This window comes from Stegastes partitus, unplaced genomic scaffold (assembly GCF_000690725.1).
Source record: "Stegastes partitus isolate 25-593 unplaced genomic scaffold, Stegastes_partitus-1.0.2 Scaffold888, whole genome shotgun sequence".
In the NCBI taxonomy this organism is placed as follows: Eukaryota; Metazoa; Chordata; class Actinopteri; family Pomacentridae; genus Stegastes; species Stegastes partitus.
Window position 1 is genome coordinate 62,834 of NW_007578619.1, and position 26,308 is coordinate 89,141.

The 26,308-nt window shown below is 43.3% G+C and overlaps 2 protein-coding genes across 3 annotated transcripts in view; both read left to right on the top strand.

Annotated features, from left to right (window-relative positions):
• Positions 1 to 21,123, top strand: part of LOC103365886 (RNA-binding protein 38-like) — a 33,138-nt gene extending 12,015 nt beyond the window's left edge. Inside the window, exons 3-6 of the mRNA XM_008293446.1 lie at positions 11,488 to 11,889; positions 13,861 to 13,984; positions 14,556 to 14,610; positions 19,274 to 21,123. Coding sequence (XP_008291668.1) covers positions 11,677 to 11,889; positions 13,861 to 13,984; positions 14,556 to 14,610; positions 19,274 to 19,616 — 735 coding nt within the window. The 5' untranslated portion in view covers positions 11,488 to 11,676 and the 3' untranslated portion in view covers positions 19,617 to 21,123. The remainder of the gene's footprint in view (positions 1 to 11,487; positions 11,890 to 13,860; positions 13,985 to 14,555; positions 14,611 to 19,273) is intronic.
• On the top strand, positions 1,924 to 9,771 carry rae1 (ribonucleic acid export 1). Of its 2 annotated transcripts, XM_008293445.1 has the most exons (13): positions 1,924 to 2,019; positions 2,644 to 2,762; positions 2,848 to 2,952; positions 5,037 to 5,129; positions 5,224 to 5,310; positions 5,393 to 5,479; positions 5,769 to 5,840; positions 6,064 to 6,171; positions 6,387 to 6,493; positions 6,646 to 6,721; positions 8,154 to 8,348; positions 8,471 to 8,556; positions 9,146 to 9,771. In XM_008293445.1, coding segments are annotated over exons 2-13 (1,107 nt in total). In that variant the 5' UTR covers positions 1,924 to 2,019; positions 2,644 to 2,672; the 3' UTR covers positions 9,147 to 9,771. The 2 variants fall into 2 exon arrangements, with proteins under 2 accessions (XP_008291667.1, XP_008291665.1); XM_008293443.1 differs by lacking the exon at positions 9,146 to 9,771 and having other exon boundaries at positions 8,471 to 8,560.
• Positions 21,124 to 26,308: the final 5,185 nt, after the last annotated feature.

The following is a 26,308-nucleotide window of genomic DNA, read 5'->3' on the forward strand; positions in this document are numbered from 1 at the left end:
TACTCAGATCTCTTCCCCTGGGAATCTTACTACTTCACTACGTTTCAGATGAAAATATGTTTGTTTATATTCCACTACATTGACCTGACAGTTGTTAGTTTTTACATTCCAAATTTAGACTACATTTAGGACATCATCAATCTGTTGAATTGCTGTAAATTAGTTTGTCCATGGTAACTGAAATGTTGCTCCTGCTTCTCAACCAACTAGAAATATGTTTACAAACTTGTTAATATGAAATAATATTCCAATCACAATATAATTGTATAAATGTAACGCCAAAGATAAAGGGTTGGTACTGTATTTACATTTAGGTATGACACTTTAGATAGACCTGAATGCAAGGCTTTAAATTGCAATGTGATATGTTTATACTATAGTACCACTACTAGTACTGAAGCAACAGATATAACTGGCCTAACTATTTTGGAGCTTATTGTGATTTGTTGTGCCTTTTTTTGATGTCTCTTGGTTGGAATCCAGCCTTCATTTAACTATATTACTACATAACTGCATTTTTTTCTGAGTCGAACAGCAGAGTGTTCTCTTGTGACAATCAAAACCAAATACTTTGGAAAGACTATGTTGAAAATACAGGCTCAATGGTAGAAACTCAATGCCACAAAAGTAAACACATCTGCGATCACTGACACACAAGTTAGACAACATTTGATCGCTGAAACAAAACTAGACGCACATGTAATCTCCAATTAGCCTAATTGCATGAACATAGCTATATATAATGACCCACAAAAACCAGAATATTCTGTTTTGGACTGATGGGCTGTGTCTATCCACAGGTCTGCATCATGGCTCCACGTGGATAAGAGTTGCCAGAGGAAATGAAAAATCAGATTGTGGTATAGTAAGACTGGTAACCAACTGACAAATCAATGAAAACACAGTAGCAGCAGTAATTAGGAGGTATAGAATGAGCCTTAGTACCACTAATCAGAACCACAGTGGCCATTACTCTAAAATGATGCCACAGATAATGAAATACTTGCACAATTTAGCTCTGAAAGACAGAAGAGCATGTCTTTCTGACTTCGCACAGGGTTGCATAAAATCATCATGCAGACTACAGTATGGATGGCATTCAAGAAAAACACCCATTGGGTACAAAACTGCAAGAGACACAACACAAAAAGAACCATGATGAATATTAGGAGCCGATAAATTTGTTAGGTTCAGATGGGGTCAAACATGTTTGCCGTTAACCTGACCTGAACTACAACAGTGAACACTTAGTCCCAAAAGTGAAGCACAGCGGTGGGAGGTGTGATGATATGGGGCTAAATGAGTGCAAACGGTGTTTCAGAGATAACATTCATAGATGAATATCTGTGGATACACCAAAATACTGGCTGTCAATATGACTCCCGGGGGCTTCCCAAGAGAGCAATAGTTGATAATGATTCAAAGCACACTGTCAGAGTTTCTAGAGATGAAAAGAAGTAAAAGTTTGTGGCCTGACTTGAATCAAACCGAAAACCTTTGGGCTATTTTGAAGAGAAAGGTAGAGTAACACAACCCCTGGAGCAAAGAGCAGCTGGAGAAGAAAAAAAAAGTGTTTGCAATAAAAAAAAATTGGTGCAACACACTTTTAATGTCAGGAATGAAAGGTTTACTTACTTTTGTTGCATTAATTACCTACTCTGGTGCCTGCATTTTTGATATAGTATTAAATTTTACACAAATTAAACAAACGACTGCTCATCTTAGAAGAGGTGCAGTCATTGAGAGGTGGCCCAATTTAGATTAATTCACCATTATGATATTTTACACTGTAAACACACCGTATAGCCAGATGCTCTCCGTCAGCCTGTTGCTCTCCACACTGACCTGCTGTGCTGCACTGCCTTCCAGCGACTCCTCTTAACATTGCACGGTTTGCGTTTGTGGTCGACACGTCATCAATCTGCGACACGGCCACTCCGGGGAACAACCGCGCCACACTTGCTGTCTGGAGTCCGCTAGGCGTTCCCAGGCTTATAAGCACGTTTAAATTAATTTGAGGTAGGTGTATTTATTTAGCTGTGACGCGGTGCTGCTCGGGATACAGCGTTTAATTGCGGTGTTTGTCAATTCTGCCGCACAGTGAAGTTTTTAAACCCAGAAGCTACCGGTTGGTAGGCAAAACTTAGCTAACGTTAGCTATCGTTAACCGGTATCTCATTAATTTTTGGACCTACTGAATGGCTAAAATAGTAGTGCGTGCGGTTAAATGTAAGGTAATTATCGCACACAGTATAACTGGCCGTTTATTTGTGTGTCAACAAGCTTGCTAGCAACCATAAGCTAGCAGCGGTTACGGTAGCATTACCGTTAGCCGTCAAGCTAAGTCGGGTTTCTCGATATCTGATCTCGTTGCACTTTGACTGTTGAAAATGGTAACCGAGAACAATTATAAACGGCCTGGTAGCAAAACTAACTTAGCCCAAGTAGCTTTAAGCGGTAACGTTAGCTATCTAGCATCACACAATGTTTTGGATTGTTTGGATTCAGAGCTACAGTCTGTTTGCATCAGCTAACGTGCCTCACCTGTCGCCGTGGTATTTAATAGTATTGATGCTCTCGACGAGTACGTGAATATTGTTTGCTATTAGGTAAAACACCTCGTGCTTCTATGTTCCCCACCAGGCTTCCAGTCGGACCAACATTCATGCACTATGAGTTTGTTTGGAACAAGCTCCGGCTTTGGGACAGGAGGGACCGGTGTGTTTGGAAGCACGACAACAGACAGCCACAACCCCATGAAGGTAAAACCAGGAGAAAACCACCTGGCACGGTTATTACAAACAGCGTCCTCACCTGTTCACCTGACATCCTACTGTCGCCCCACAGGATGTTGAAGTGACTTCTCCTCCAGATGACAGCATCAGCTGCCTGGCTTTCAGTCCTCCCACCATGCCAGGCAACTTCCTCATTGGAGGATCCTGGGCCAACGATGTGAGTTGGCCATAATACTTGGTTGCATTGGCAGTGTTGGTTTCATTACTCAAAAAACAAATGGATTTGTTGTTACTTATTTAGTCCCTGTAGAAAATAATTCATTGAACTATCTTGCTCCATCACCTGAGATACAGTGATGTGTAATTGCAAGTTAGCAATATGACATTTCAGTTGGATCTGCAATAACTACTGGTTTTAAAAATCGTTTGACACCATCATGCTGGATAGCCTTGGTGTTTTCTGTCGTTAGCAATCAGTGCCTCAGCCTATATTGCCCAAGTCAAATGGAAAAATTCTCCCCAAAAAACAAAGCTGAACAACTGATTCTCGCCCTTATTTTTTCCTGCCTGGACTTCTGTAACTCATTATTCACCTGCCTAAATGAGGCAGCAGTTTCCCATTTAAAGTTGGTTCAAAGCTCAACGCAGGGGACACATTAATCTAGTCCTGATCAACTTCCACTGGCTCCCCATTCATCACAGAATTCAATTTAGCCCTGAGAACATTTTACCCCTTAGTATCTACTGCTGTTAAAAAATTGCATGGTCTAGACTTTTGTCAGAGGGGGACCCTACTCATGCCCACATATCAGCACAAATCATATCCCTATGAGCAGGACATATACAGGATCTTCTTTTTTATGCTCTTTAATAAAGAATAATCACAATGAATGAAGAAAAGTTTGTGAAAACCCTCCCATAGAGCACTTACAGAAAAATGTTGTGGTGAGAACAAGACTTATTGGCATGTCTAAGAGAATCAGGGTTGCACTGGCAGCAGGCTATACTGCCACAAAATTAAAGTAGTAAAAGTAACTGTGGTGTGATTGATGAATTTAAGATCAGTATTGCGTTGCTTCACTGTACTACAGATGAATATAATTGGTTGTAATACATTACTCTGTAATGCATAGGGATGGGCACCGAGACCCAGACCGAAATTTTAAAATCTGTGTCATATGTAGCTCCGTGCAGCAACACACAGGTGACAAAGATCCAGAAGTATTATTTAATTATCTACAGGTGCTGCAGAAAATGTTAATTCCCACAAAGGTAACAAGTTGTTTGCATGTCAGAGCAGGAACACCACAATCTGTCGAAACATCCAGTAAAAGTTTATCAAGTACAGAAAAAGAAACGCACATAGTTCATCACTAACCAAGTACGTTATGTTTGTTAGCAGCCGCACACAGAGTTAACTACACTATACAAGCATGGCTTAATGATTAAAAGTAAGTATTTTCCAGCCGTTTGTTAAACTGTCTGGGGTCATAAATTCATTAAAAATGTTAGTTTCACTTTCAGAACACAGAGCAGCAGGATTTATTGACTTGGAGGCTGCAGACAAACTCTGTCTTACTTGATTTTCAGAGTTTCTCTGATTGAATGTTCGTGTTAGTAGTTAAAGAAGTAGTTCAACTGTTTTTTTTCTCACTCAACCTTTAAAATCGCACAATAAAAATACTGTTGAAGATCTGCATGAATTTTATATTCAATAGTGAAGATTGAAACAGGTTTCATCAACACAATGTGCTGACATTTACCTGATATCTGTTCAAGGGGGAGCTTTTTATTCTGCTATAACGCTGGACAGTTTGACACACATTGCATAATATTTATTTTGTGAGTAAAACCTGTGACACTGTCCACTGTGCTCTGATCATCCCATCAACAAAACATTGGTGTCTATATAAATTTAAATCCTTATACAGTACGTATGAGAAAATAAAGCTATGTTTAGTCTGTTCTTGAGTTTAGTTTTTCTCTTTTAAAAACCAAACAAACAAAAACAACCAAAGAGTATTGATAAGAATATTGTTAAACTACTAGGCTGACAAGCAGTATCAGTAAAAGTAGTAGTACCATTAAAATTGTAACGATCCTCATTCCTAATAATGCGTTACTCCTGCCGCTGAGCAGTGGTATATAGTGAATTAGGATTATGGACCTTATGGCATTTGAGGCCAGTTGAGGGGAGATGGAAACCTTCCCCAGCCTTGTCTTCATCAAGGACTATGTCTGTTTAGTGAGTTTGCAGTGTTCTCACAAGTTGGCAGTTAAACTTGTATCGTCTGACTTCAGGTCCGGTGTTGGGAGGTACAGGACAACGGACAGACTGTCCCCAAAGCCCAACAGATGCACACGGGTCCAGTCCTGGATGCATGCTGGAGCGATGTAGGTCTCTTCATACAAAGTATATTAATCTCTGCAGCAGATGCTGTCTGTTAGATTGTAGAATAATTCATGATTTGCTTTTCCTTTTCACCAGGATGGGAGTAAAGTTTTCACTGCTTCCTGTGACAAGACAGCCAAGATGTGGGATCTTAACAGCAACCAAGCAATGCAGATTGCACAGGTTGGATGAAAGCACCAGGAGCAACTATGTCGTCATATATGACGCAAAATCCTCTTACACCTCTCATCATTTTCCTTCACAGCATGATGGTCCAATTAAAGCAATTCACTGGATAAAAGCCCCAAACTACAGCTGCATCATGACCGGCAGCTGGGACAAAACACTGAAGGTACAATAGCCATCTTTTAATGCTCAAAAAGAGACATATTTAGTTTTTGCATTGGGGTCAGTTGAACATCTGAAAAGGGCAGGACGGTAAAACATGACCAAGACAGTCCAGTTGAGTGATAGATGCATGAGTTTGAGTGCTGATCAGAAACCAGCCACAGCTGCGTGTTGACAAAGTAGGGCCAGTCAAAAATAATGCTCTATTTTTTCTACACACTGTTTGTGAACATGCTTTCTGAATGTGGCTGGAGAGTTGAATAGAACAAACATGATTCTGTTTTCTTCGTTAGTTCTGGGATACCCGCTCTGCCAATCCAATGATGTCACTGCAGATGCCAGAGAGATGCTACTGTGCAGATGTCGTAAGTGTTTTATAACACCTGAGACATGACCTGTCATTCTTTCTTTTGTTGCTGGCCTTCGCTGTGGACAGCAAAGAAAGAATTTCATTGTACAGGGAAGCATGTTTTCTTTACTGTGCATATGACAATAAACTTTGATTGATTTCTGGTTAGATAACTGGTTAGATAACTGGTTGCTAACTGACGGCTTTTTAATATTTCCTCCTACCTCTGTCACATGAAGGTGTACCCCATGGCGGTGGTTGCCACAGCTGAAAGAGGCCTGATAGTGTACCAGTTAGAGAACCAGCCCTCTGAGTTTCGCAGAATAGATTCTCCGCTCAAACATCAGGTAAATTTTCATCCCTACACTATTTTCCATTTGTCCTTTCTCACTTCTACATTTTAACACATTATGCAGTCAACTCTTGTAGTGTTATGTATAGCCAGATTTTCACATTTTTATCTTACTTGATGCATAAATATAAACCAACCTTTGTGAGATGTTCAATTTGTCATCTGTGACATTCTTCTGATCCGGTGCACCACCCTGCTCTTATCTTGCAGCATCGCTGTGTTGCCATATTCAAGGACAAGCAGAACAAGCCAACAGGTTTTGCACTGGGAAGCATTGAGGGCCGAGTGGCAATCCACTACATCAATCCTCCAAACCCGTGAGTGTCTAAAACGATCCATGTCTCAAATTCAGTGAAGTGCACAAGTTTTGGATGAGTGTTTTGTTTACGTAATTTCAGATATTACTCTAAACCACTCACTAACACCTGAAGTGACAGAAGGCATGAATGTGTTCTCTGACTCCTTTCAGAGCCAAAGACAACTTCACCTTCAAGTGCCACAGATCCAATGGAACCAACACAACCACTCCACAGGACATCTATGCTGTAAGCAGTTCCTCATTTCTGACAGTGCTGACAAAAATCTGTGTATCTTTTGCTCGCTTAAAGGACACTTTAATAACATTGTTTCATGAGATCACAAAAAAACGACTGTTTGTGTAGTTGTTACCAAGATCTTTGGTGCGAAATGTTAACTATAGAAATAACCAATGTAGAACTAATATCAAAAATGATGGATTTCTTTGTATGGAAAAAGTAACTGAATTTAGTGTCACATCTGTTTTTTTTTTTGTTTTGTTTGTTTGTTTTTGCCTGAGTATTTTATATCTGCAGTCAGAAAATTAAAGCAATAGTGTTATATTTAGCACAGTTTTCATCATTAACGGTGGCGTGTGCAGTTCTCATCCAGGACACTTCTGTTAAATTTAGTGACTATCTCCCTGGAGTCTGCTAGTTGTCTGTTTTCTGTATGCGTTAAAAAAAAATCTGGCATTCATGCACAGTCCTGGCTCTGTAAATGGGAAACAAAGTGGCTTGGAACAAGCCACACAACACTATTCCAGCTGGTTATATGGGCAAGAGGGACAGTAAACTGGGAGCATGATATCTAAATATGCTGACTAGCTAAATATTTTCCCTCCAGAATCGCAGAACCTACTTTTAATGTGAGTCTGGCTTGACATCAGCACACTTTGCGTTTTTAAGTGCACTCATTATAATGTGGTTACTTTAACCTTTGAATAATTGCATAATTCCACTTGTTTTTCAGTTGGTTTGTAATTTTTAATGGCCCTTGTGTTTTTTTCTTTTTTTTTTGTCAGTGTCAGTCCTTAACTGAAAATGCCAAAGTCAGAGTAGTGCTCCCAACAACACAGCTGAAAAACTCATTGATCCCTTTTCTTCCTCCTACCTGGACTACTGCAACTTATTGTTCACCTGTCTGAATGATTGAACAGCTTCCCGTTTACAGTGAATAACATTGGCTCCCCATTTATTATAGAATTCAATTTAAGGTTTTATTGATTACTGTGGATCTCTACGTGATCCTGGTTCTGCTCTATGTCTCAGAACATTTAACCCTTTATTCACCAAATTTGACCTCTTAGATCAGAAAATCAGACGCTTTTAAACATCCCACAGTCCTGAACCATGTTTTTACTGTTTAAGCCCCAATGCTGTGCAAGATCCCCCTTTACTGTCAGCAGCTCAGTCAGTGCCTCAGTTTAGAAAAAAAACTTTTAAACTTGTACAGATTGTCATTTGTGAAATCTTTGATGTCTTTCTAAAAGTTATATCTTTTCAATGTTTCCTTGTTTCTTCTTTTTTCAAACCGCTTGCATCTCCAGTTTTGAAACATGCTTTGTATATTGCTATTATATGGTATGCTATTATATTCACTGGTCATTACAACTTAGTCTGTACTAACCAGCCTCGTTATCATGTTTCCACATTCTGTTCTCCATTTTTTTTCCATCAGGTGAACGCCATCTCTTTCCATCCTGTTCATGGCACACTGGCCACTGTGGGCTCAGACGGACGCTTCAGCTTCTGGGACAAAGACGCCCGCACCAAGTTGAAGACTTCCGAGCAGCTCGACCAGCCCATCACAGCTTGCTGCTTCAACCACAATGGAAACATCTTTGCATATGCTTCTAGTTACGACTGGTCAAAGGTTGGGCTTGTAGATTCTTTACAAATTGTGTTTTCCAACTCCAGTCTGCAAAGCTTGTCTTTTCGTTCTGGCCGCAGGAGTGTAGTCATTGTGGACACTAACGCTCACTCTGCATCCCTCAGGGCCACGAGTACTACAACCCCCAGAAAAAGAACTACATCTTTCTGAGGAACGCTGCCGAGGAGCTGAAGCCTCGGAACAAGAAATGGTGAGAGCAGGGCAGCCACTGTCTGTAAACCTGGAGACCGTGGTCACTGGGCTGCCCCATTTCCTGATTGCCCCTGTGACTCTAACTGGGGCATTTCAAAGGGCATGCATGTATGCGGGCAGTGAGGAGATTGACATGATGTAGATCTCAGTATTGCCACGTTACCGCTCCAAGTAGCCTGTACTGACCTGAGTGCAGTTAGGATGAAGGCTTGTGTGGTTTCTGCTGTAATGGTGTAAACAAGCTGCTTTTGCTCCTTCACAATCAGGAATATTTGGAATGAGGCCTGCTGGCTTTTTTACAGCATTTAGCTAAGTAGTTAGGCTTTGCAGTGTATTCATTGGCAGAACAATGTATTGGAGGACTGTTATTTATTGAAATATGGACTATCAGAAATGTCAAGAATATTATACATAGGAAGGCAATAATTTATATAAATCAACCATCATTTGTGAGGATTGATTTTTGTCTGCCGATTAGTGATTTATGTTGTTTATTCTGTGCATAGAGGGACTCCTTCCCAGAAATAAACACAACAAAACCACAAAAAACACGTTCTTTGTGACTGACTGCTCCCTCCTGTCTCCAGATTCGTCGTGCCAAGTCGCATCTCTTGTGGGGAAATGCGGAAGACCTGCTGCTTTAGTGTGTGTATACGCTCGACACAGACTCCTTCTTTTCGGCAAACACCTGGACCAATGCCGTGGTGCTGTGTACTGTGCATGGACCAATCAGAGGGGCCTACCCAACTGGCATTGATGACAGCTGCATGACAATTGGTCTTAGAAGTCATCATAGAAGGGGGAGGGTTTCATTTGTCATTCATTTTGATGTTTTCATTACTATATGTCCAGCTCCTTGTTTTTTGTTTTTTTTACAGCTTTCCAAAGGGTTTTCAATTTCTTATGATTTGCTGTTACTGATGGTTTAGCTCCATTCATGAAACTGGGATGTAAAATAAATACGTGCATACTCTTAGATTCGAACATGTTTATTCCAGTTTAAAGGAGTAAGTAGGTTAAAAAATAACCTATGTGTTTGCTGTATAAAATGTTTGTTGGGCCATTAACCAAACTGTATTGTGCATGCGAAGACATCACCGTCAAACTTCACCACTATCTCGTAATTCAGCTGTTAATCTCTCCGTGATGTGGGTTTCTGACATTGGAATCATCATAAACTGAAAAAAAGATAAACACTGAACTAAATCTGTAACACAGTGGCTCCTCCTATGTGCTTGTTTTAGTCCAGGTTAACCAGCAGGTGGAGCATTTTGCTGGTGAATCCCAGCTGCTACCTGTAGAAGAAACCAGGGAGCTAAGCAGGCCAAGCGAGATCAAAGCAGGACAGTGGGATTCTCCGTCCAGTCCCTTTTGACAGGGATACACAGCTGCTAAATGGGGGATTTACCAAGAGGATATGAATGGGCTATAGCATGGGCAGCTACAAAGGCCATGTGTGAAAAGTGAACCAGTTCATAGAGGACAAGGTGTGAATTAAATGCCTTTTTATTGAGGTCATTAGAGTATCACCTCACTGTTAGCCTGACCCTTGGTACTTAGCAGTGGAGCTCCAAGGCACCAAGGGCGGGAAGGTATGCTGCTGCCACAGTTCACCGGCTCCTTTCAGCTTCCGTGGGGTGACGCTGGTATCACTTCTCTGGCTCCTTGACTGCTCTGTCAAGACTGCTCCATGGTTCTAGAAAAGTTCTGCAGGCTGACGGATTCGCTCCCTGGCTTTCAAAAGTACCAGGAGCATTTACTAAACTTTTGCTGTATGAAGATTGACCTGTTGCTTTTGAGCTGGTCTTTCCTAAAGTTCCTCAGAACTGACCAACTCCTAACAAGTGTGTTTAATACATTTGCCCCAAATATTGCATAATATCCTGATGTAAATGAACTTTATACAAACTGGTTGATAAACTAACACAACCATTTCAACGTACCTCACAGTTCTGTTGCTTTTTCCCAAAAAAAATAACTTACCATATGTGTCTGAGTAGATTCTCAGTCATCTAGGTCATGGTAATCCTAAGAGCTTCTGGAGAAAATAACTAAAGTTGCTCTGCCACATTGCACATTGTACTAGTGTAATGAGTAAGAAATTGTCTGGGCTTCTGGCCTAAATAACGTCTCCATTAGTCAGTTAGAGCCGAAGACGCCTCTTGGATGGGAGCTGAAATGTCTCCAAAAAAAAAAAAAAAAGTGCAATTGTCTTTTAGTCTTGGGAATAATATATATGGTAATCATTTTCCTATTCTTCTGTGGTATTTTGTACTTTAATGCACTATTCCAGACTTTTAATAGAATATAACTGTGATGCTCTATTAGTGAGATTGAAAAGAAATACTCTTCAGTACATTAAGAACATTATGAAACCACCAGTAACAGTTTCTCTTTGCTGTAACTAGTCATTCGCTTGTATGTGTATTAAATGTTAGAAGGTTACAAACTAAGCGTGACTATGTTGGTCCCAAGAGTGTTTTAAGGTTGCTGTGGTTTCAGCTGTCCTTTTGTTTCAGCAGCACTGTGACGAAAAAAAAAAAAAAACTTGGAGAGAACTCTTGTATTTTTGCTTTCTACTCAGAAAAAATGCTTGTCATCATCATAAAGTGGAGTGGCAGTGACATAAGCATATTCAAACCACAGTTTATTACGTTTATGTGAGGTGATTTAGGCCAGAAGCCGAGACAATTACTTCCTCATTACAGTGGTACAATGCGCCATGTGGCAGAGCCGCGCTTTCTGCCGCACAGTGCGGCTTTTTCTTTGTGCTGTAAAAGACAAAAGCAGGTGCAGCTCAGCGCCTGGAGGGGGGCGGGCCAATGGGAGGAGCCGCTGCGAGGAGCTCCAGCGCTGATTGGTCAATAGTTACCCAGGGGGCGGGGTCTCGGCCGGGTCTATATAAACTCATTTCCTCACAGCGGCTCAGAGGCAACCAGCGGGCGGAGGAGCTGACGGAGTCACGGATGTCATCAGGTTGTTTCAACTTTGAGCAAAGTGTAAGAAGAGCGGAGAAACTACAGCAAAGTCTAGCGAGAGGTTCAGTTTAGTGTTTACCGATGCTGGGACGTTGCTGAGCGCTTAGTCGTGTCTTCAGAGTCTTCTCTCCGGCTGACCAATGCTTCTGCATCAGTTCATGAACGGAGCCCTGGACGTCATGCATCCCACACCGCTTCAGAAAGACACCACTTTCACCAAGATCTTTGTCGGCGGACTGCCGTACCACACGAACGACGCCTCGCTGAGAAAATACTTCGAGGCCTTTGGGGACATTGACGAGGCTGTGGTGATAACGGACAGACAGACCGGCAAGTCCAGAGGATACGGCTTTGTGAGTATAAACAACACGGTCGTGACTCGAGCTGCTCACAAACACACCTCATCCTACCTGCAATTAAGCCTTGACATGCTGGTGCCTTCTCCTCATGTGGGAGTTTGTGTGACTGAATCCACATGCTGAGCTGTGTAATCATTCAGCTACATGTCAAAGGTAATCCCCCCTCTGAGGCTTAAACGCATAATTGCACAGCATCTCTGTTTTTTTCGCCTGGCTGGCTGTTATTTTAGCCTAATGAGGATGAGGGATCACACAAGTTGATGGGTAACTAAGAAGATTATATTTCAACATATGTCTGAGGTCCACCCACCCAGTGAAGGGCCCCCCTCACTCACTCCCTCCCTGAGCAACCCCAGCTTATATCTGTGCAAGTGTGTGTGTATATATTTATGTGTGTGAGAGAGCCAGTCTGCACCTCTTGCTGCTTTATATGGTTCTTTCAGAGCAGTGGGGAGGTTGACCTTGCACACCCTGTGCTCCATTGTCAAGGACCGGAGCAGTCGGCCGTAGCACATGATTTACATCACATCTTGGCTGCTGAGAGAAATTCCAACACCAACAAATCGGCTCTGTCCTATTGTACAAAATGCATGTTAAAGTCCCCCTTTTGATCTTGTCTGGCTCAGTTCACAGACAGGCCCAAACCATTATAGGAGATGTTGTAAACTTTAAAAAAATAAAACATAGTCAAGGTGGTTGTGAGGGGGAAAAAAGTGCTTTTTTTTCCCCTCACAATTCCTCTAAGTCAGATTACTGACAAATATCCAAGAAGCCTTGTGATGCCCAGTTTAAATCTGCATTAATAGGTGACTTATCCGGTTCCTGGCAGATAAAGACAGGCGCTCACTTTGACACAAAGAACAGAAGCTGCACAAGAAATGCAAATATTTACCAGAACCTTGGAAAGACACATCAGCACTAATGTACTATCAGGCCAAAGAAGGAATGGAAAACTGTTATGTGTGCATGTTTACCACTAAAGGCAGAATTGTAAGACAATTGCTCTCAGTGTTTACACATCAGCTCTGCAGCTCAGAGGAAAGCTGTCCTGTGAGTCTTGCCGGTATCAAACGGCTGCGTGTGGAGGCCGGTGTTTCAGGTTAGACTGGCTCACAGCGATGTGGGTGCTTCCCAGGAAAACACACACACACACACACACTAACTGATGATAGTGAAGTGATCAGCACTTTATTCACTTTTTGTGTGCCGTGAGGCAACCGGCTAATTCTGTTTTCCAAACGTTCCAGTTAGAGAGGTAGCTGGCAGGAGGGGAGGGAGGTGCCCAAAGCTGAGCGCACCTTTTTTCTAAACACACTTCAGAGGTGGATTAGTAGAACCCCCCACAGCAAGGCTCTTCAGTGTAAACACAGCCTCGTTCCTTCCTGTGTGTTCACAACACAGGCCCTGGAGTGGGCTTTGTTCCGGATCCTTCCCCTACGAAGAGGCATACTGCTTTTAAAATGTCCTCTTAAACAATGCAAGCCGTGGCCTACATTCACTGCTCGGTCCACACACAGAGGTGACTCTGAGTTGGCAGAACATGGCAATCAAAACAGAAGGGCTCGTCTAATGCCAGGAGGGAGAGAGGAGGGGTGGACTAATACCAATCTCCTTATTTTGTCCCTAATTGGATAAGCTCCTTGTTGCTCTTCCCAGATCCATATTTCAGCAGCTCTGCCCATGGCTGAGTGGCAGTCGAGAGGCTGGCTACTGCTGCTGTGGGCAGTTTTCAAAGCTTATCATTGTGCTTTGTTTGTAGTTTCCCTTCTTCTTCAGAGAAACAGGATCATAACAGAGGAAAGCCTGTAGGGGGATTTTTATGACAACACACCCAAGACCTGTTTTGTGTGTTTCAGTGTTTTTCTCTGGTTTTGTTTTGCTCAGTCTATAAAAGACGGAAACTGTCTATTGGAAACATGAGACAATGATTTTACACTTTGTTGACGAGTCTAACTCTGTCACCAGGTGACGATGACGGACCGAGGAGCCGCAGAGAGAGCCTGCAAGGACCCCAACCCCATCATCGACGGCAGGAAGGCCAACGTCAACCTGGCCTACCTGGGCGCCAAGCCTCGCAGCATACAGACAGGTGAGATGGGTTTAATCACAGCTTAATTTCCACCATAAACTCATGATGATGCTGCTCTAATTCTAATCAACCCCTGATTAGAGCATAAGACATAAAACAAAACTTATTGATATCTGCAACAGTGAACCCCACCTAAGCTAAGCAGGCATATTGTGGTTTAAGCATCTGACACAACTCTATAAATGTGTCAGATGATGAGCTCATCAGTGAGTGTGGGACACAAAGATGATTAATTACCTGTTCATTTGTAGTCCTGGGCATGTTGAGACATTGTCCTTACAAACTTCTGTTTGTACTGTAAAACCCTCTGGGGGACAAAAGAGGCAGTTCAGTGTGTGACATGTGGTCTCTGTGTCCGCTGTGTTCATACATATTTTATACCGACACGCCAAATAACACTGAGTTTCCCAGTTGCATTCATGTTTTTACTGCTGCTTGCTGCACATTTGAAATTGTTGTTGGGTGGTGGGGTTGAAACAGGCTCTGTCTGTCCATGCCCTCTGTGTATTGTTCTCTGGTCCTCCTCTGTAAATGCAGATGTGTGTCTGACAGCCAGCCTCCTCTCTTCCAGGCATATCCATCGGAGTGCAGCCCATTCACCCAGCGCTCCTCCAGAGGCAGTATGGGTAAGTGAGCTGGAGTGGGCGCTTGTCGAGTTCTCTTGTATTATGCTCTGTGCAACGCCACTAGGCTACTATTTCTTTGACAAACAGGGCCTCTGGAAAGTACATGTCAGTTTCTGTGTCCACATGCAACTCCACAAGCAGCCCATTAGCATATTTGAGTTTTGTGCAACTGGGAGACGGTTCACATATCAGTGGTAATAGAAATGCGTTCCAGAGGTGAATGTGTGACTCACTTGTTAACTTCTGTCAGGAGTCTCGCGGCTCATGTACCTGCCTGAGCGGGCTCGGTTACTGAGAAGGCTTTCTTGAAGTGGTTGTGTTGTAGAAACAGGCTGGGGAGCGTCTAAGAGCCATGGTCTGCTGAGCAGCTAATGAGCATTTCGCTGTAGTAATGACTCTCCTCTCCCCTGCAGCTCTGATATCACGCTTCAAGCTACAGCTCAGGCCCCGCTCGCATCTTACACTCCAAACCTTAGATCTGTCTGGAAGAGTAAAACACCAGAAGTCCAGTCAAGTTTCTGAAGGAGTTTTGGGAACAAGTTTTTGACACACACTCCTTATAGATATACAAACTCAAAGAAATATATATTTCTTTAATGTGTTACTATCTCAAAAATGCTACACTTTAATAAACAGAAAATTAAACATTAACAACTTTAATGTCCAGTTAATTATTAGTGAGCCTTTATCTAAGGGGCCAGTGATGGCTTGAGAGGAATTCATCAACCATTGAACATTTATCTTATTTTCTATTGATGTAAACTGAATATTTTTGTGATTTGGACTCAGATAAAACCATCAGTTGGCCCTGGATTCTTACACTGAACATTGTCACTATTTTTTGTTGGAGTCTGATTATATGGCCCATCTCTTCTATAAAACACTGCAGTCACATCACCCTGGATTTATCTAAAGCAGAACTTGCAGATTAATATAGAATGAAAGCAATCTGTAGTCGCAGCTCGCTACAGTGCGTGACTTAAGAGTATGTGAGCTTTGTGGAAATCCCAGTGCAGTCCACAGGGATGACTAAATAAGAAACATTTGGTGGTTTGGGGGTCAGTGAACTCAAAAAAAAAAGAGACACTCTTGAACTAACAAGGAGTGCTCATCAGCCGTTCTATAAGAGCTCCCTGGATCCACTAGGGACGCGTCCCACCATTTCCAAGGCCTTAGGAGGACACAGGAAAGTCCCTGTTATGTCGATGCCCCGGCTACCACATGGATGGTACCAAAACCTCGAGGGTTTGAAACGTGGCGCACACTGTTGCTTTGAGGCATGTGCCTGACAGGTGCTGGGTCGTATTACAGCCTTTTGCACCCCCTTAATCTCCCATGACCACCACCCCAGAGACGCAGAGGCACACGGAGCACCTGTCCTCCTGTCTCTGGGTTTCCTCTGTATGGTGGGTGACAGACACAGGCCTCCCTAAGATGCAGAGTGTACAAGTGGCTTTTCTTTTAGCCTCCCCCACCCCCCCTTTCAAACCCCTTGACAACATATGGTGTGAGGAGGACGTGGTCTGATGTAGGGTTTTGAGCAGTGCATGTAGTGGCAGTGTGCCTGGTTGGGACTTACTGACGTGGATGTGTGTGTATAGCTGTGGTCAGCAGATGCTGTGGACTGTGAGGGCCAGTGGGGGTCACCGAGGCCAGGAACATTGTTTTGATGGGGATGGGAGGAGTTGTCAGCGTGCTTGCAGATTCATCTCTTCTCATGCATCACCACCTCCACGCCGTCCACAACCCTTTACCACATCATGTATATCCTTTTTTTTTTTTTTTACTTAAATTTCTTCGGTTACCAAGCTGCCACCACCAGCGTGTCTGATGGAGACACTGAAAACTGACACCTCTGTGAGACTGGGAGGGAGGTGGGGGTTAAAGAGGAGAATGAGGAGGTAGAGGGGGGAGTTGTAGGCCTAATGCTTAATGAGGCAGTGCGCTCCCTAGGAAACTCACCTCTACAGGTGTCAAACAAAACACCTTTTTTTTTTCCCCCCCTCCGGCTTTCAAAGAATAATCTCAGTTCTTTTAAACAAAGGGGGAAGGAAAGGATATCAAGTCCTCTCTCAGTATTGTAAGGTGTTGTTTAATTCCCCCACCCAGCCCAGTCCTGTCTGTTTTCACACTTTGTGTCGCGGTGACTCATGCGCTGAAGGTCATTTGTGTTACGGTGTAGAAATATTTCGCTGCTCGGCGCGATATCGCCCAGGCTTTTCACATTCGCTCATTATGTGGCCTTCGTGAATTCTCCAGCCGGTATTTGTAATGTTCGCAGTCATCAAATGTTTTCTGGTAAACTTGTCTCTCTGGTGTCTCGGGCCTGCCATTCGCAGAGTGGCACTGTGTCAAACGCACGCCGACTGGCCGTCAGCAGAAAACCAGCTGACCTATGATCTTCTGGCTGTCATCCGCATTCCCCTGCCACTGTCTCCCAATCCACTTGGCAACTCTGTGGCCCAGGGACTCGCTACTGTCCCTAACTTGTCCCCATCCCCCGTTTTTTTTTTTTTTTTCCTTTTTAGATTAAAGCTAAACATGCAGCGGACATCTCCGTCCCTCTGCACAAACCAAAAGATATGAAACAGGAGTGCTTTGTCTCTCCTTTGCTTCTATTCCACTTTACCTACATAAGGTCACTTGCCCGTGGCGACGCGCTGCCAAGGCCACGGAGAAGGCAGGCTCATTATACACGACGCGAGTGAAAGCACATATGCCTCACAGCATTAATGTATGGTTACTTTGAAAGCTGTGTGTGAGAGTGAATGCCTCTTTGTGAAGTAGCTCGACAGCACTGTGAGGGCACAGCGTAGATTGCGCTCAGGGGTGGGGGTTGCCTTCATTTGCTTATTCCTACTCGTTGCAAGCCACTGTTGTCTTGTTATGCGCTCTGACACTAGGACTTATTTCCCCTTTCCGTGCCAGGTGTCTCATTAAGCTTCTGTATCTGTTGTTTTGAAACGCAACTGTGTACAATTTTATGCAGGTTATCATGTCATAGGCTTTTTTTTTCCTGATTTCATTGGACATGCATTCCTCATTTCAGATTAGATCGCACTTTCCTGTTCTCCCCCTCTTGCTTTATAAACACTTCCCTGCATTGACTTAATGACACAATAGGACCTTAATGTGATTGCTGACAATAATCACTGCCATCCTCCTATCCACCCTTATTCCACGGTTGCTCTCTGCTGCCAGCTGACCAGTGCACCAGCAGAGGATCAGAAGATGGCCACAGTACAGGAGTAGTCCCGAGGAGGGGTACGACAGAAAATATCTGCCTGCCCCCCCCTCCTCCCTCCCTCAGCCAGCCTCTCTCCAAGGTGCCAGTGATGGCTTGAGAGTGCAGTGCAGTGTGCTGTGATGGACTGGAGTGCCTTTTTTATCTTTTCCCCTTTTGTGTGATATGAACTGAAGAGGTTATGCTGATTGCAGTGTGACTCTTTCCCTATTATGGCATGGTTTGGGGTTTGCAGTGGTAACTGGTGTGTGTGTTTGTGTGTGGGGAGGTGTTTAGGTGGGTGGAAAGATATTAGAGGGAAGGCAGAGGTACTGGAGAGGGGGGTGTGCTTATGAGTGTTTGAGAGTGTGGTGACATCCCAATCCTTGCATGCTACCATCTTTTGCTGTGTTGACTTCATAGCTGTCTTTTATTGCTGATCTTTTTCTTCTAATAGACCGAATGTGTAGAAGAAAAAAAAAAAGTAAGGCTGAAATTATAAACAGTCCATAATAGGAATGTTTTTTGTTTTATCAGCACTGAGATGCAGCTCAAGGTGACATTTATAGATAGTTTCTCTGTCTGTCAAAAAAGTCAGTTATATCACCTTTTATATGGGGAGTGGGGGGTCTTCTGCCTGCGTTCACCAACATCCTTTCCTTTTACACAACAAACTCAGAGCAAGACTATAAATCCTCAGTAAAAATAGACTAATCTAAACCCCGCTGCCCCTGTCTTTTCTCTGTGGGTAAAGTGGCAAGGCGAAGACAGTACGGTCCCCAGACCCCACAGCTCTAATCAGCTATTTCTGAGAGTCGGCCCATGAGGCCTGGCGGAGCCTCACACCCCAGCCCTGATGAGCTCCCCTGCCGCCATTACCTGCCCTGGCTGGCATCATCACCTGTTGTAGGCTGAGTGAGATTTACAAACCAGTGAGAACAAGGAGACGGCAACTTCTGCACTCCCCTCATGCACTTCCCTTTTTTGTGTGTGTGGGTGTGTGTGTGTGTTTGAGTGTGTTCAGCGAGTGAAGAACAGCAGCTGTTAAAACACTCTGCTGATGCCTGAGCTTGAAAACCTGCCAGTAACGGCTGACTCTATCATTCACCCCCTCCACTCCTCCCCTCCCGTCTACCGCAGGAGGCCCTACCTAACAGGTTTTGTAGCTTTTACTAACTGACACAGACAGAGTGTTGAGTCACCTTCGCCTCCTAACCTCCTCTGCCTTCCGTCTATTTAGTCTTAATATATATAATAATAGTGGATATCCGCGTGAGAACGCTGTAAGTTCAGAACACCTACAGAGAGTTTATATTCCCAACGTGCTCACCCCCTGGGAGCAATGTAAACAATAGAAGCCAGGCCTTGGGATTTCTCTGCTCTGGTGCTGCAGCCCTTCTGTCTAACCCCCCCTCCTCTGGTCTTTGTGTCTGTGTGCAGGTTGGCCCAGCCATACGTCTACCCACAAGCGTTCGTGCAGCCCAGCCTGGTGCTGCCCACTCAGGTTTCCACTTCTGTCAGCACCAGCCCCTACCTGGACTACAGCGCAGCCTACAGCCAGTACGCCCAGGCTGCCTTCGAGCAGCAGTACCCGTACGCCGCCTCTCCAGCCGGCTTTCTGAGCTACAGCTACGCCACCAGCCCCACGGCCTCCGCCGGCCCGGCCGCCGCCGCCACGGCCCCGGCCACCGTACACCCCACCCTCCCCTCCGCCGCCGGCCCCGCCCCAGCCTTCCTGCACTACGCCCCGCAGCAGCACATCCAACCGGACCGCATGCAGTGAGCAGAGAGGAGGGAGCAGCTGGGTGGGGGGGAGAGAGGAGGTTGGGGGAGAGGTGGTCGCAGACCTTTGGACACAGGATAGTGAAACGCCCTACAGGGTGACCCTGCTGTTGTCAGCGGCGGCTTTCAGGAAAAAGGGTGGGACTATTGCACTATACGATCAGGATGAGCTGCTGGCTCATTGGTTAAAGGGTGGAAGGCGGGAGGACTGTTGGGGTTCAGGTTGGGAAGCCAAACAGCATAAAGTATGTGGTAGCTTCCAAGGGCTTCCAGAAGCTGACACTTCATTTTTTATTATTATTTTTATCGTCCTTTATTATTGTATTAATGTCCTTGTCAATGTTTGTTTGTATGCCATTATTATCAATGTTTAGCATGTTTTTTGGCTCAATCAGTGGAAGTTGTATATGTCCATGGTACATATTGATGTTTTGAGAGCTGTCTGAGACATGTGACACCTCTTTTCCCCCCTGATTCCAGAATATCTGGGGTGGAAATGAAGGGCACTGCTGCTTTAGGACACTGGGGGACAGTCATAGATGGGGAGGTGCAGGGTGAAGACAGAGGGGGGGGGGGCGATTGGCCACTTCCCAGCATATCTGTGGTCCCATCCTGGTGCTATCCACGGCGAGGAAGAGCACTGCCCCACGAACAAACCTCCAGCGTTCAGCTCCACACAGGAGGACGACGAGAGATTTTCCCCTCAAGGACAAAAGCGAAAGTTTCAGGATGAGACTGGGGGAGTTCCATTGTTTTGAGACGGTGATGTCAGGAGTCAGGACTACACTTTTTTTATTATTTTAATTCAAGAGGCCTTAATAAAAAAAGAATCTCCTGATATTTCAAGCGCTCCCCAAACCACAGAGCCAAGTGCAGAGAGTCCTTTGTAACTGACCTGACTGTTTTCAATAGTCACAATAATCTGACTTACTTGGGTCTTGATAATTTCAGACGGATGTAGATAATCACAAGCAGTATGTGGGCATGTGGGGAGCAGGAGCTTTGTATATCAATGTTAAAAGGTAGCTGACACTGAGCTCAAATACCAGTGTTTTTCTTTTCCTTTAATCTTTTTTTTTTTTGTCAGTGAGATTGTCAAACTGTTGCTCTCAAAAGGACATTCATGTACAGCATTTGAAAATGTTTTCCGTCATCAAGAACATTTACAATATTTATATGTAGGTATTTATAAGGTACTAAGTTAAAACCGCTTTTTTTTTTTTTTTTCTTTGTTACTATGACTATAGTTGTGGCACTGATGTCCTTCAACGTGCAGAGGCATAGCTGCAGATCCACAGGAGTTCTATTCTTCTGTGTTTGTCGTCCCGTCACCACATCGGAGGATTTGCCAGCCGGTTCATAGATGCTTGTTTGTAGATCCTTGACTGGTTTCATCGGAAATTCTCTAGATTTTTTTTTTTTTCTTTCCCAATAAGAATGTCTTTTACAGTCCCTTCAAAGAAGCCATACCAAAAAAAAAAAATTTAAATAAAGAATTTGTACTTAAAGATGCCTCCTGACGTCTTCTTCTGTGAAGCATAAAATAGTTTAAAACGCTGCCAGACGAGCTGTTTGTGTTTACAGTGTGTTGTCGTGATATTTGCGATGAACAGACGTGAGCAGCCTTCTGTGATGATACTGTAAAAACCCCGGTGAGGTGACAGGGTTCAGTTACGTCTGTGTGCTTGTTATCAAGACTGTGTGTGCTGTCAGATCCTGCTGAGGGGGGGGGCCGAGCAGGAGGCCCAGACTTTTATCAAGCCACAACACCACCACCTGCCAGGGGTGCTGGGTGTTCCCTTGGCCTGCACACTCGCTTTGCGTTCCCTCGCTGGGAGTTTTTTGTGTAACAGGGAAAGCGAAAATAGTTTGTCAGAAAGTGGTTTGAAGCCCTGTTACCCAGAGCTGCTGTAACAGTTTATTTTTATTCTACTAAACAAACGTAGCTCGCTCTGTTTCCCAGCAGCATCTTTCAAGTGTTTGTGCTTACATCAGCTTCTTCTCAAGATGTGTCACTTCTGAAAAAACCCACTCAGGCCCAGAGAACAAAACACAGGCAAGGTTGTTAGAAACAAAAACACATCCATTATCTTTTGTCCTCACCCAGGGTGTAATTTATCCACCCAGTAATGATTTACAATATGGCCTTGGGTTCAATAGATAGTTTTGTGGTGCTTTTGTTTTGATTGAAATCCATTCAGATCTAATTTATTCTGGAAATTTTGCACTTAATTGGACACACTGCCCTTTTTACCCAGCGTTTCAGTGAGCTACACTGCATGCGATTGTATTTTGATCCCAAAGTACTGAGTTTTTTTGTTTTTTTAAGGGTTGAATTTTAGCATCACACCTCCTCAAGTAAAAACAAGAGAACATCCTTGGCTCCAGCTCTGTGCTTTGAGCTAAATATTAACATTAACATGCTAATGTGTTCACAGTGGCAAGGCTACCATTTGATAATTAACATTGAACAAAAACAGCAGGTGACTGAGGGGGGTGCTTTTAATTTTACAGTTGTTAGGTCATAAAGCAGCATAATTCATTAGATTTTACGTTATAATACAATGAAAAGCCGCATGATCGCCGTATCACACGGTTGTTTTCTGACTTTGGAGAGCCACAGAAGTGGTGGCATCCCTTTAACAGGTTAAGTGAAGGTGTTTTTATCAGTTTTTGTTTATGAGCAATGACAGCAGCAAGTGTTTGTCGACTGTAAGAAGAAGGCATGGCTTTACAGTAAAAGTAACGGTTTGATAGAAGCCACGCAGTGTGTTAGGACAAGGTGTAGGACGTGCCAACACAAAGAACAAGTTGCGGTTCTCGTGGCTCAACCGTGTCACCAGTTTTTAAACACTTGCGTTTGAGCAGAATGAATGTGTCTGCTGTTGCTGTGTTTGCTGCTTGTTACTGTAGCGAGGCCGTCCTGCTCCCCGTTCTCTTCTCATCACTTTGTCACTGTTTATCTTTCACTATCTCACCTCTTCTCTGCTCGTGGTCTCCCTCACACATTTGTTTACTCAACTTTTCTGCTTGTCATCTGTGCTTTTCCTTCCACTCGCATCCCCATCCCCCAAAACCTCCCCTCCTATCCCTCCTCATCTTCCCTACTCCAGCGCTCGCAGCCCTGTTTCTCCTCACACGCCACTGTTCCTTTATCTCCCCTCTCTTCCTCGTCTCTCCTCTTCCTCACCATCCTCCTCGCCTTCTCCTTGTGAATCACACAGCAGAAACAGAGCCGGGTGTCAGCTTGATGAACGAGATCACGCAGGCCCGGCAGACCTTGTTATGCTGAGTCACCATAAGGCCTCTCCTCGTCGTCTCCCTCCCCCCCGCCTCCCCTCTGCCTGTCCCTCTCTTCACATGCATATACAAAGTAGTTTCAGTCAAATCTCACTCTCCGCACGTTTCTCGCTCTGTCGTGCAACTCTGACGTCAAGTGATTCCTCCGAACTGCCAAAATAACACTCCTACCTTATCAGAACTCAACTTTAATCACAACCTGGCAAATGTACCTTTTGGTTTCAGATTCTAAATGATTTTGCACTGGTCTGAGTAAGCATCATGTAAAAAAATATTTTAGTTACATCATCAGCTGTGTGTGTATAAACATAATTTTATACATTTGACATATAACACCACATTTCTTCCTAATTTTGGTTCAGGTCATGTAGGTCTTACACTTGTGTCTACATATTACCTATTACTACCACTTGTGAAAATTTGCATGTAAATTTGTCTCTATCTTAGCTGCTACCAAGATTTAAACCAAATAAATACTGAAATTTATTCAGTGATATCTAAAATATATTTTAGTTTTTTTTTTAAATCTTAAAAGCATACTTCATAGTAATTAACTCATCTATAATTGCCTCATGAGGTTACTTCCTCTACAAAATGTAAATAAAAACTATCATTTTTTTGTAGGACAATTCTCATCTTGTATGCATACACAAAATGTACATACAGCGGGTAAAATAAGTATTAAACATGTCACCGTGTTTCTCTGTAAACATATTTCTAAAGGTGCTATTGACATGAAATTTTCACCAGATGTTGGTAACAAACCATGTAATCCACTCATGCAAAGAAATCAAACCATAGATGTCTATATATTAGGTTATGTGTAATAATGTGAAATGACACAGGGAAAAAGTATTGAATATGCTTACTGAAATTTATGTAATACTGGTTAATGACAGCTTCAAGACGCCTCCTGTGTGGAGTCGCATGCATTGCTCAGGTGTGATTTTGGCCCATTCTTCCACACAGTCTTCAAATCTTGAAGGTTCCATGGGCCTCTTCTATGAGCTCTGATCTAAACTGGATTCAAGTCAGGTGATTGGCTGGGCCATTCTAGCAGCTTTATTTTCCTTTCTCTGAAATCAATAGAGTGTCCTTGGCCCTGTGTTTGGGATCATTGTCTTGCTGAAATGTCCACCCTCATTTCATCTTCATCATCCTGGTAGATGGCAGCAGATGAAGAGTTCATTTGCAAAAACAGATAACTCCATTTTTGTAGATTTTCAGGAAGCTTTTTTTTTTGTTGTTTGCTTGTGATAATATCAATCAAACTGAAGTTGAGTGGATTTGACTCAGTGGAAATGACAAAAATAGAGGTAACTTAAGTTTGATTGATATTGTCTCAGGTAGACGATGGAAAAGTGGGTTTTCTGAAGGTTTGTGAAGATGGAGTTATCTGTTTTTGCAAATGATATCTTCAGATTTTTTTATCAAGAATGTCTCGGTACATTTTTCCATTCATCCTTCCTTCACTCGTATGAAGTTTGCCAGTACCTTGTGCTGAAAAACAGCCTCACATCATGATGTTCCCACCTCCAGACTTCACTGTTGGTTTGGTGTTTTTGGGGTGATGTACATTGGCATTTCTCTTCCAAACATGGTGTGTATTTTGGCATTCAAAGAGTTCAATTTTGGTCTCATCTGACCAGACCATATTCTCTCAGTTTTTCACAGGCTTGTCCAAATGCTGTGCAGCAAACTTGAAACGAGCTTCAACCTGCTTTTTCTTCAGCAATGGAGTCTTGCGTGGTGTGCGTGCATACAGGCCATGAAAACTTATTGTTTTCTTTGAAACAATTGTACCTGCTAATTCCAGCTCTTTCTGAAGCTCTCCACAAGTGATACTTGGATCTTGGACAACTCTTCTCATAATTCTTTTCACTCTGTCAGAAATCTTGAGCGGAGCACCTGGTCGTTCATGATGAAATGATGTTCTTTCCACTTCCAGATCATGGCCCCAACAGCGCTGACTGGAACATTCAGAAGTTTAGAAATCCTTCTGTAATCAATGCCATCAGTATGTTTTGCAACAATACGGCTGCAAAGGTCTTGAGAGAGCTCTTTGTTTTTACCCCTCATAAGATGTTTCTTATGTGACACCTTGGTAATGAGACACCTTCTTATGGACCATCAGTTGGGAATGAACCAGCTGATATGAATTTGCACTGACAAGGGGCAGGATTGCTTTCTAATTACTGGCTGATTTCAGCTGGTGTCTTGGCTTTCCATGCTTTTTTGCACCTCCCTTTATGTGTTCAATACTTTTTCCCTGTGTCATTTCACATTATTACACATAACATAATTTATGGACATCTATGGTTTGATTTCTTTGCGTATGTGGATTTCACAGGTTGTTATCAACATCTGGTGAAAATTTCATGACAATAGCACCTTTAGAAATATATTTTTACTGAGAAATATGGTGATGTATTTAATACTAATTTAGCAATGTCACACACAAACGCATAGTGTAAACTTTTTCTGTGTACATACTTAACAACAACTATGCAACTAAACAGCATTAGTTGCCGTTTTTAGGCTGAACTGATAAAACTACAGGTTTTTTTGTGGCTTTCTGTTTTTCTGTTCCTACAATACACATTTCTAACAGCATGTTCCATCCAAACAAAGCAGTGTGACGCTAGTTGAAATGATTTAAGACAGGTGTAAGAATCATAGATGTGTATCTGATGAGCTGTGTCTAACACCTGACCGGCCCTGTCCATGGAGTCTGTGAGGTCTGTGAGGGAGTCCAGCCCCACCGGGCCCGTCTGGGTCTGGGGAACGTTTGTGCCTTCGCGTCAGATAGGCTTCAGACTATATTTACACTGGCACGCATAAGAAATTGCCAGACCACAGAAACCCATCACATGCTCTTTCCTGTGGCCTTTTCCTGCACCAACCAGAGCAGATAACATGGACAGGTCTGGAGAGAGTCAGGTTTAAATAAGACGCAGAGACAGTCAGTAGGGAGAAGAGTAAAGGTGCTTCTTTTAACACGGTGGAACTTAAGTTGAAGGTGGGACAACGCCTGGTCTTTATACGGGTTCGTTTGTACTTGATGTATTCATATTGCTTGTGTGTTACCCACATGGCTAAAGGGAAGAGTGCTACAGAAGATACTGACTGCAAGCAATGGCAACAGGAGCTCAGAGCAGCAGCTGAGTGTCCATACAGCTGGGATGGCTGCGCTGAGCTCCGCTGTGACTGAAGGTGAAGTGATGCAACCAAAGCACACAGAATGAGACCATATTGCTTAACTTGATGTCATGTAGGAGGTTTGCTTTACTCAAATTACAGCAGGTGAAGGATGGGATGAATCAGAAACTTGAAATATCGGCTTCTTTGCGACCAACTTGAAACAAAGAGATAAGAAGAGAAGCAAGGAAATGG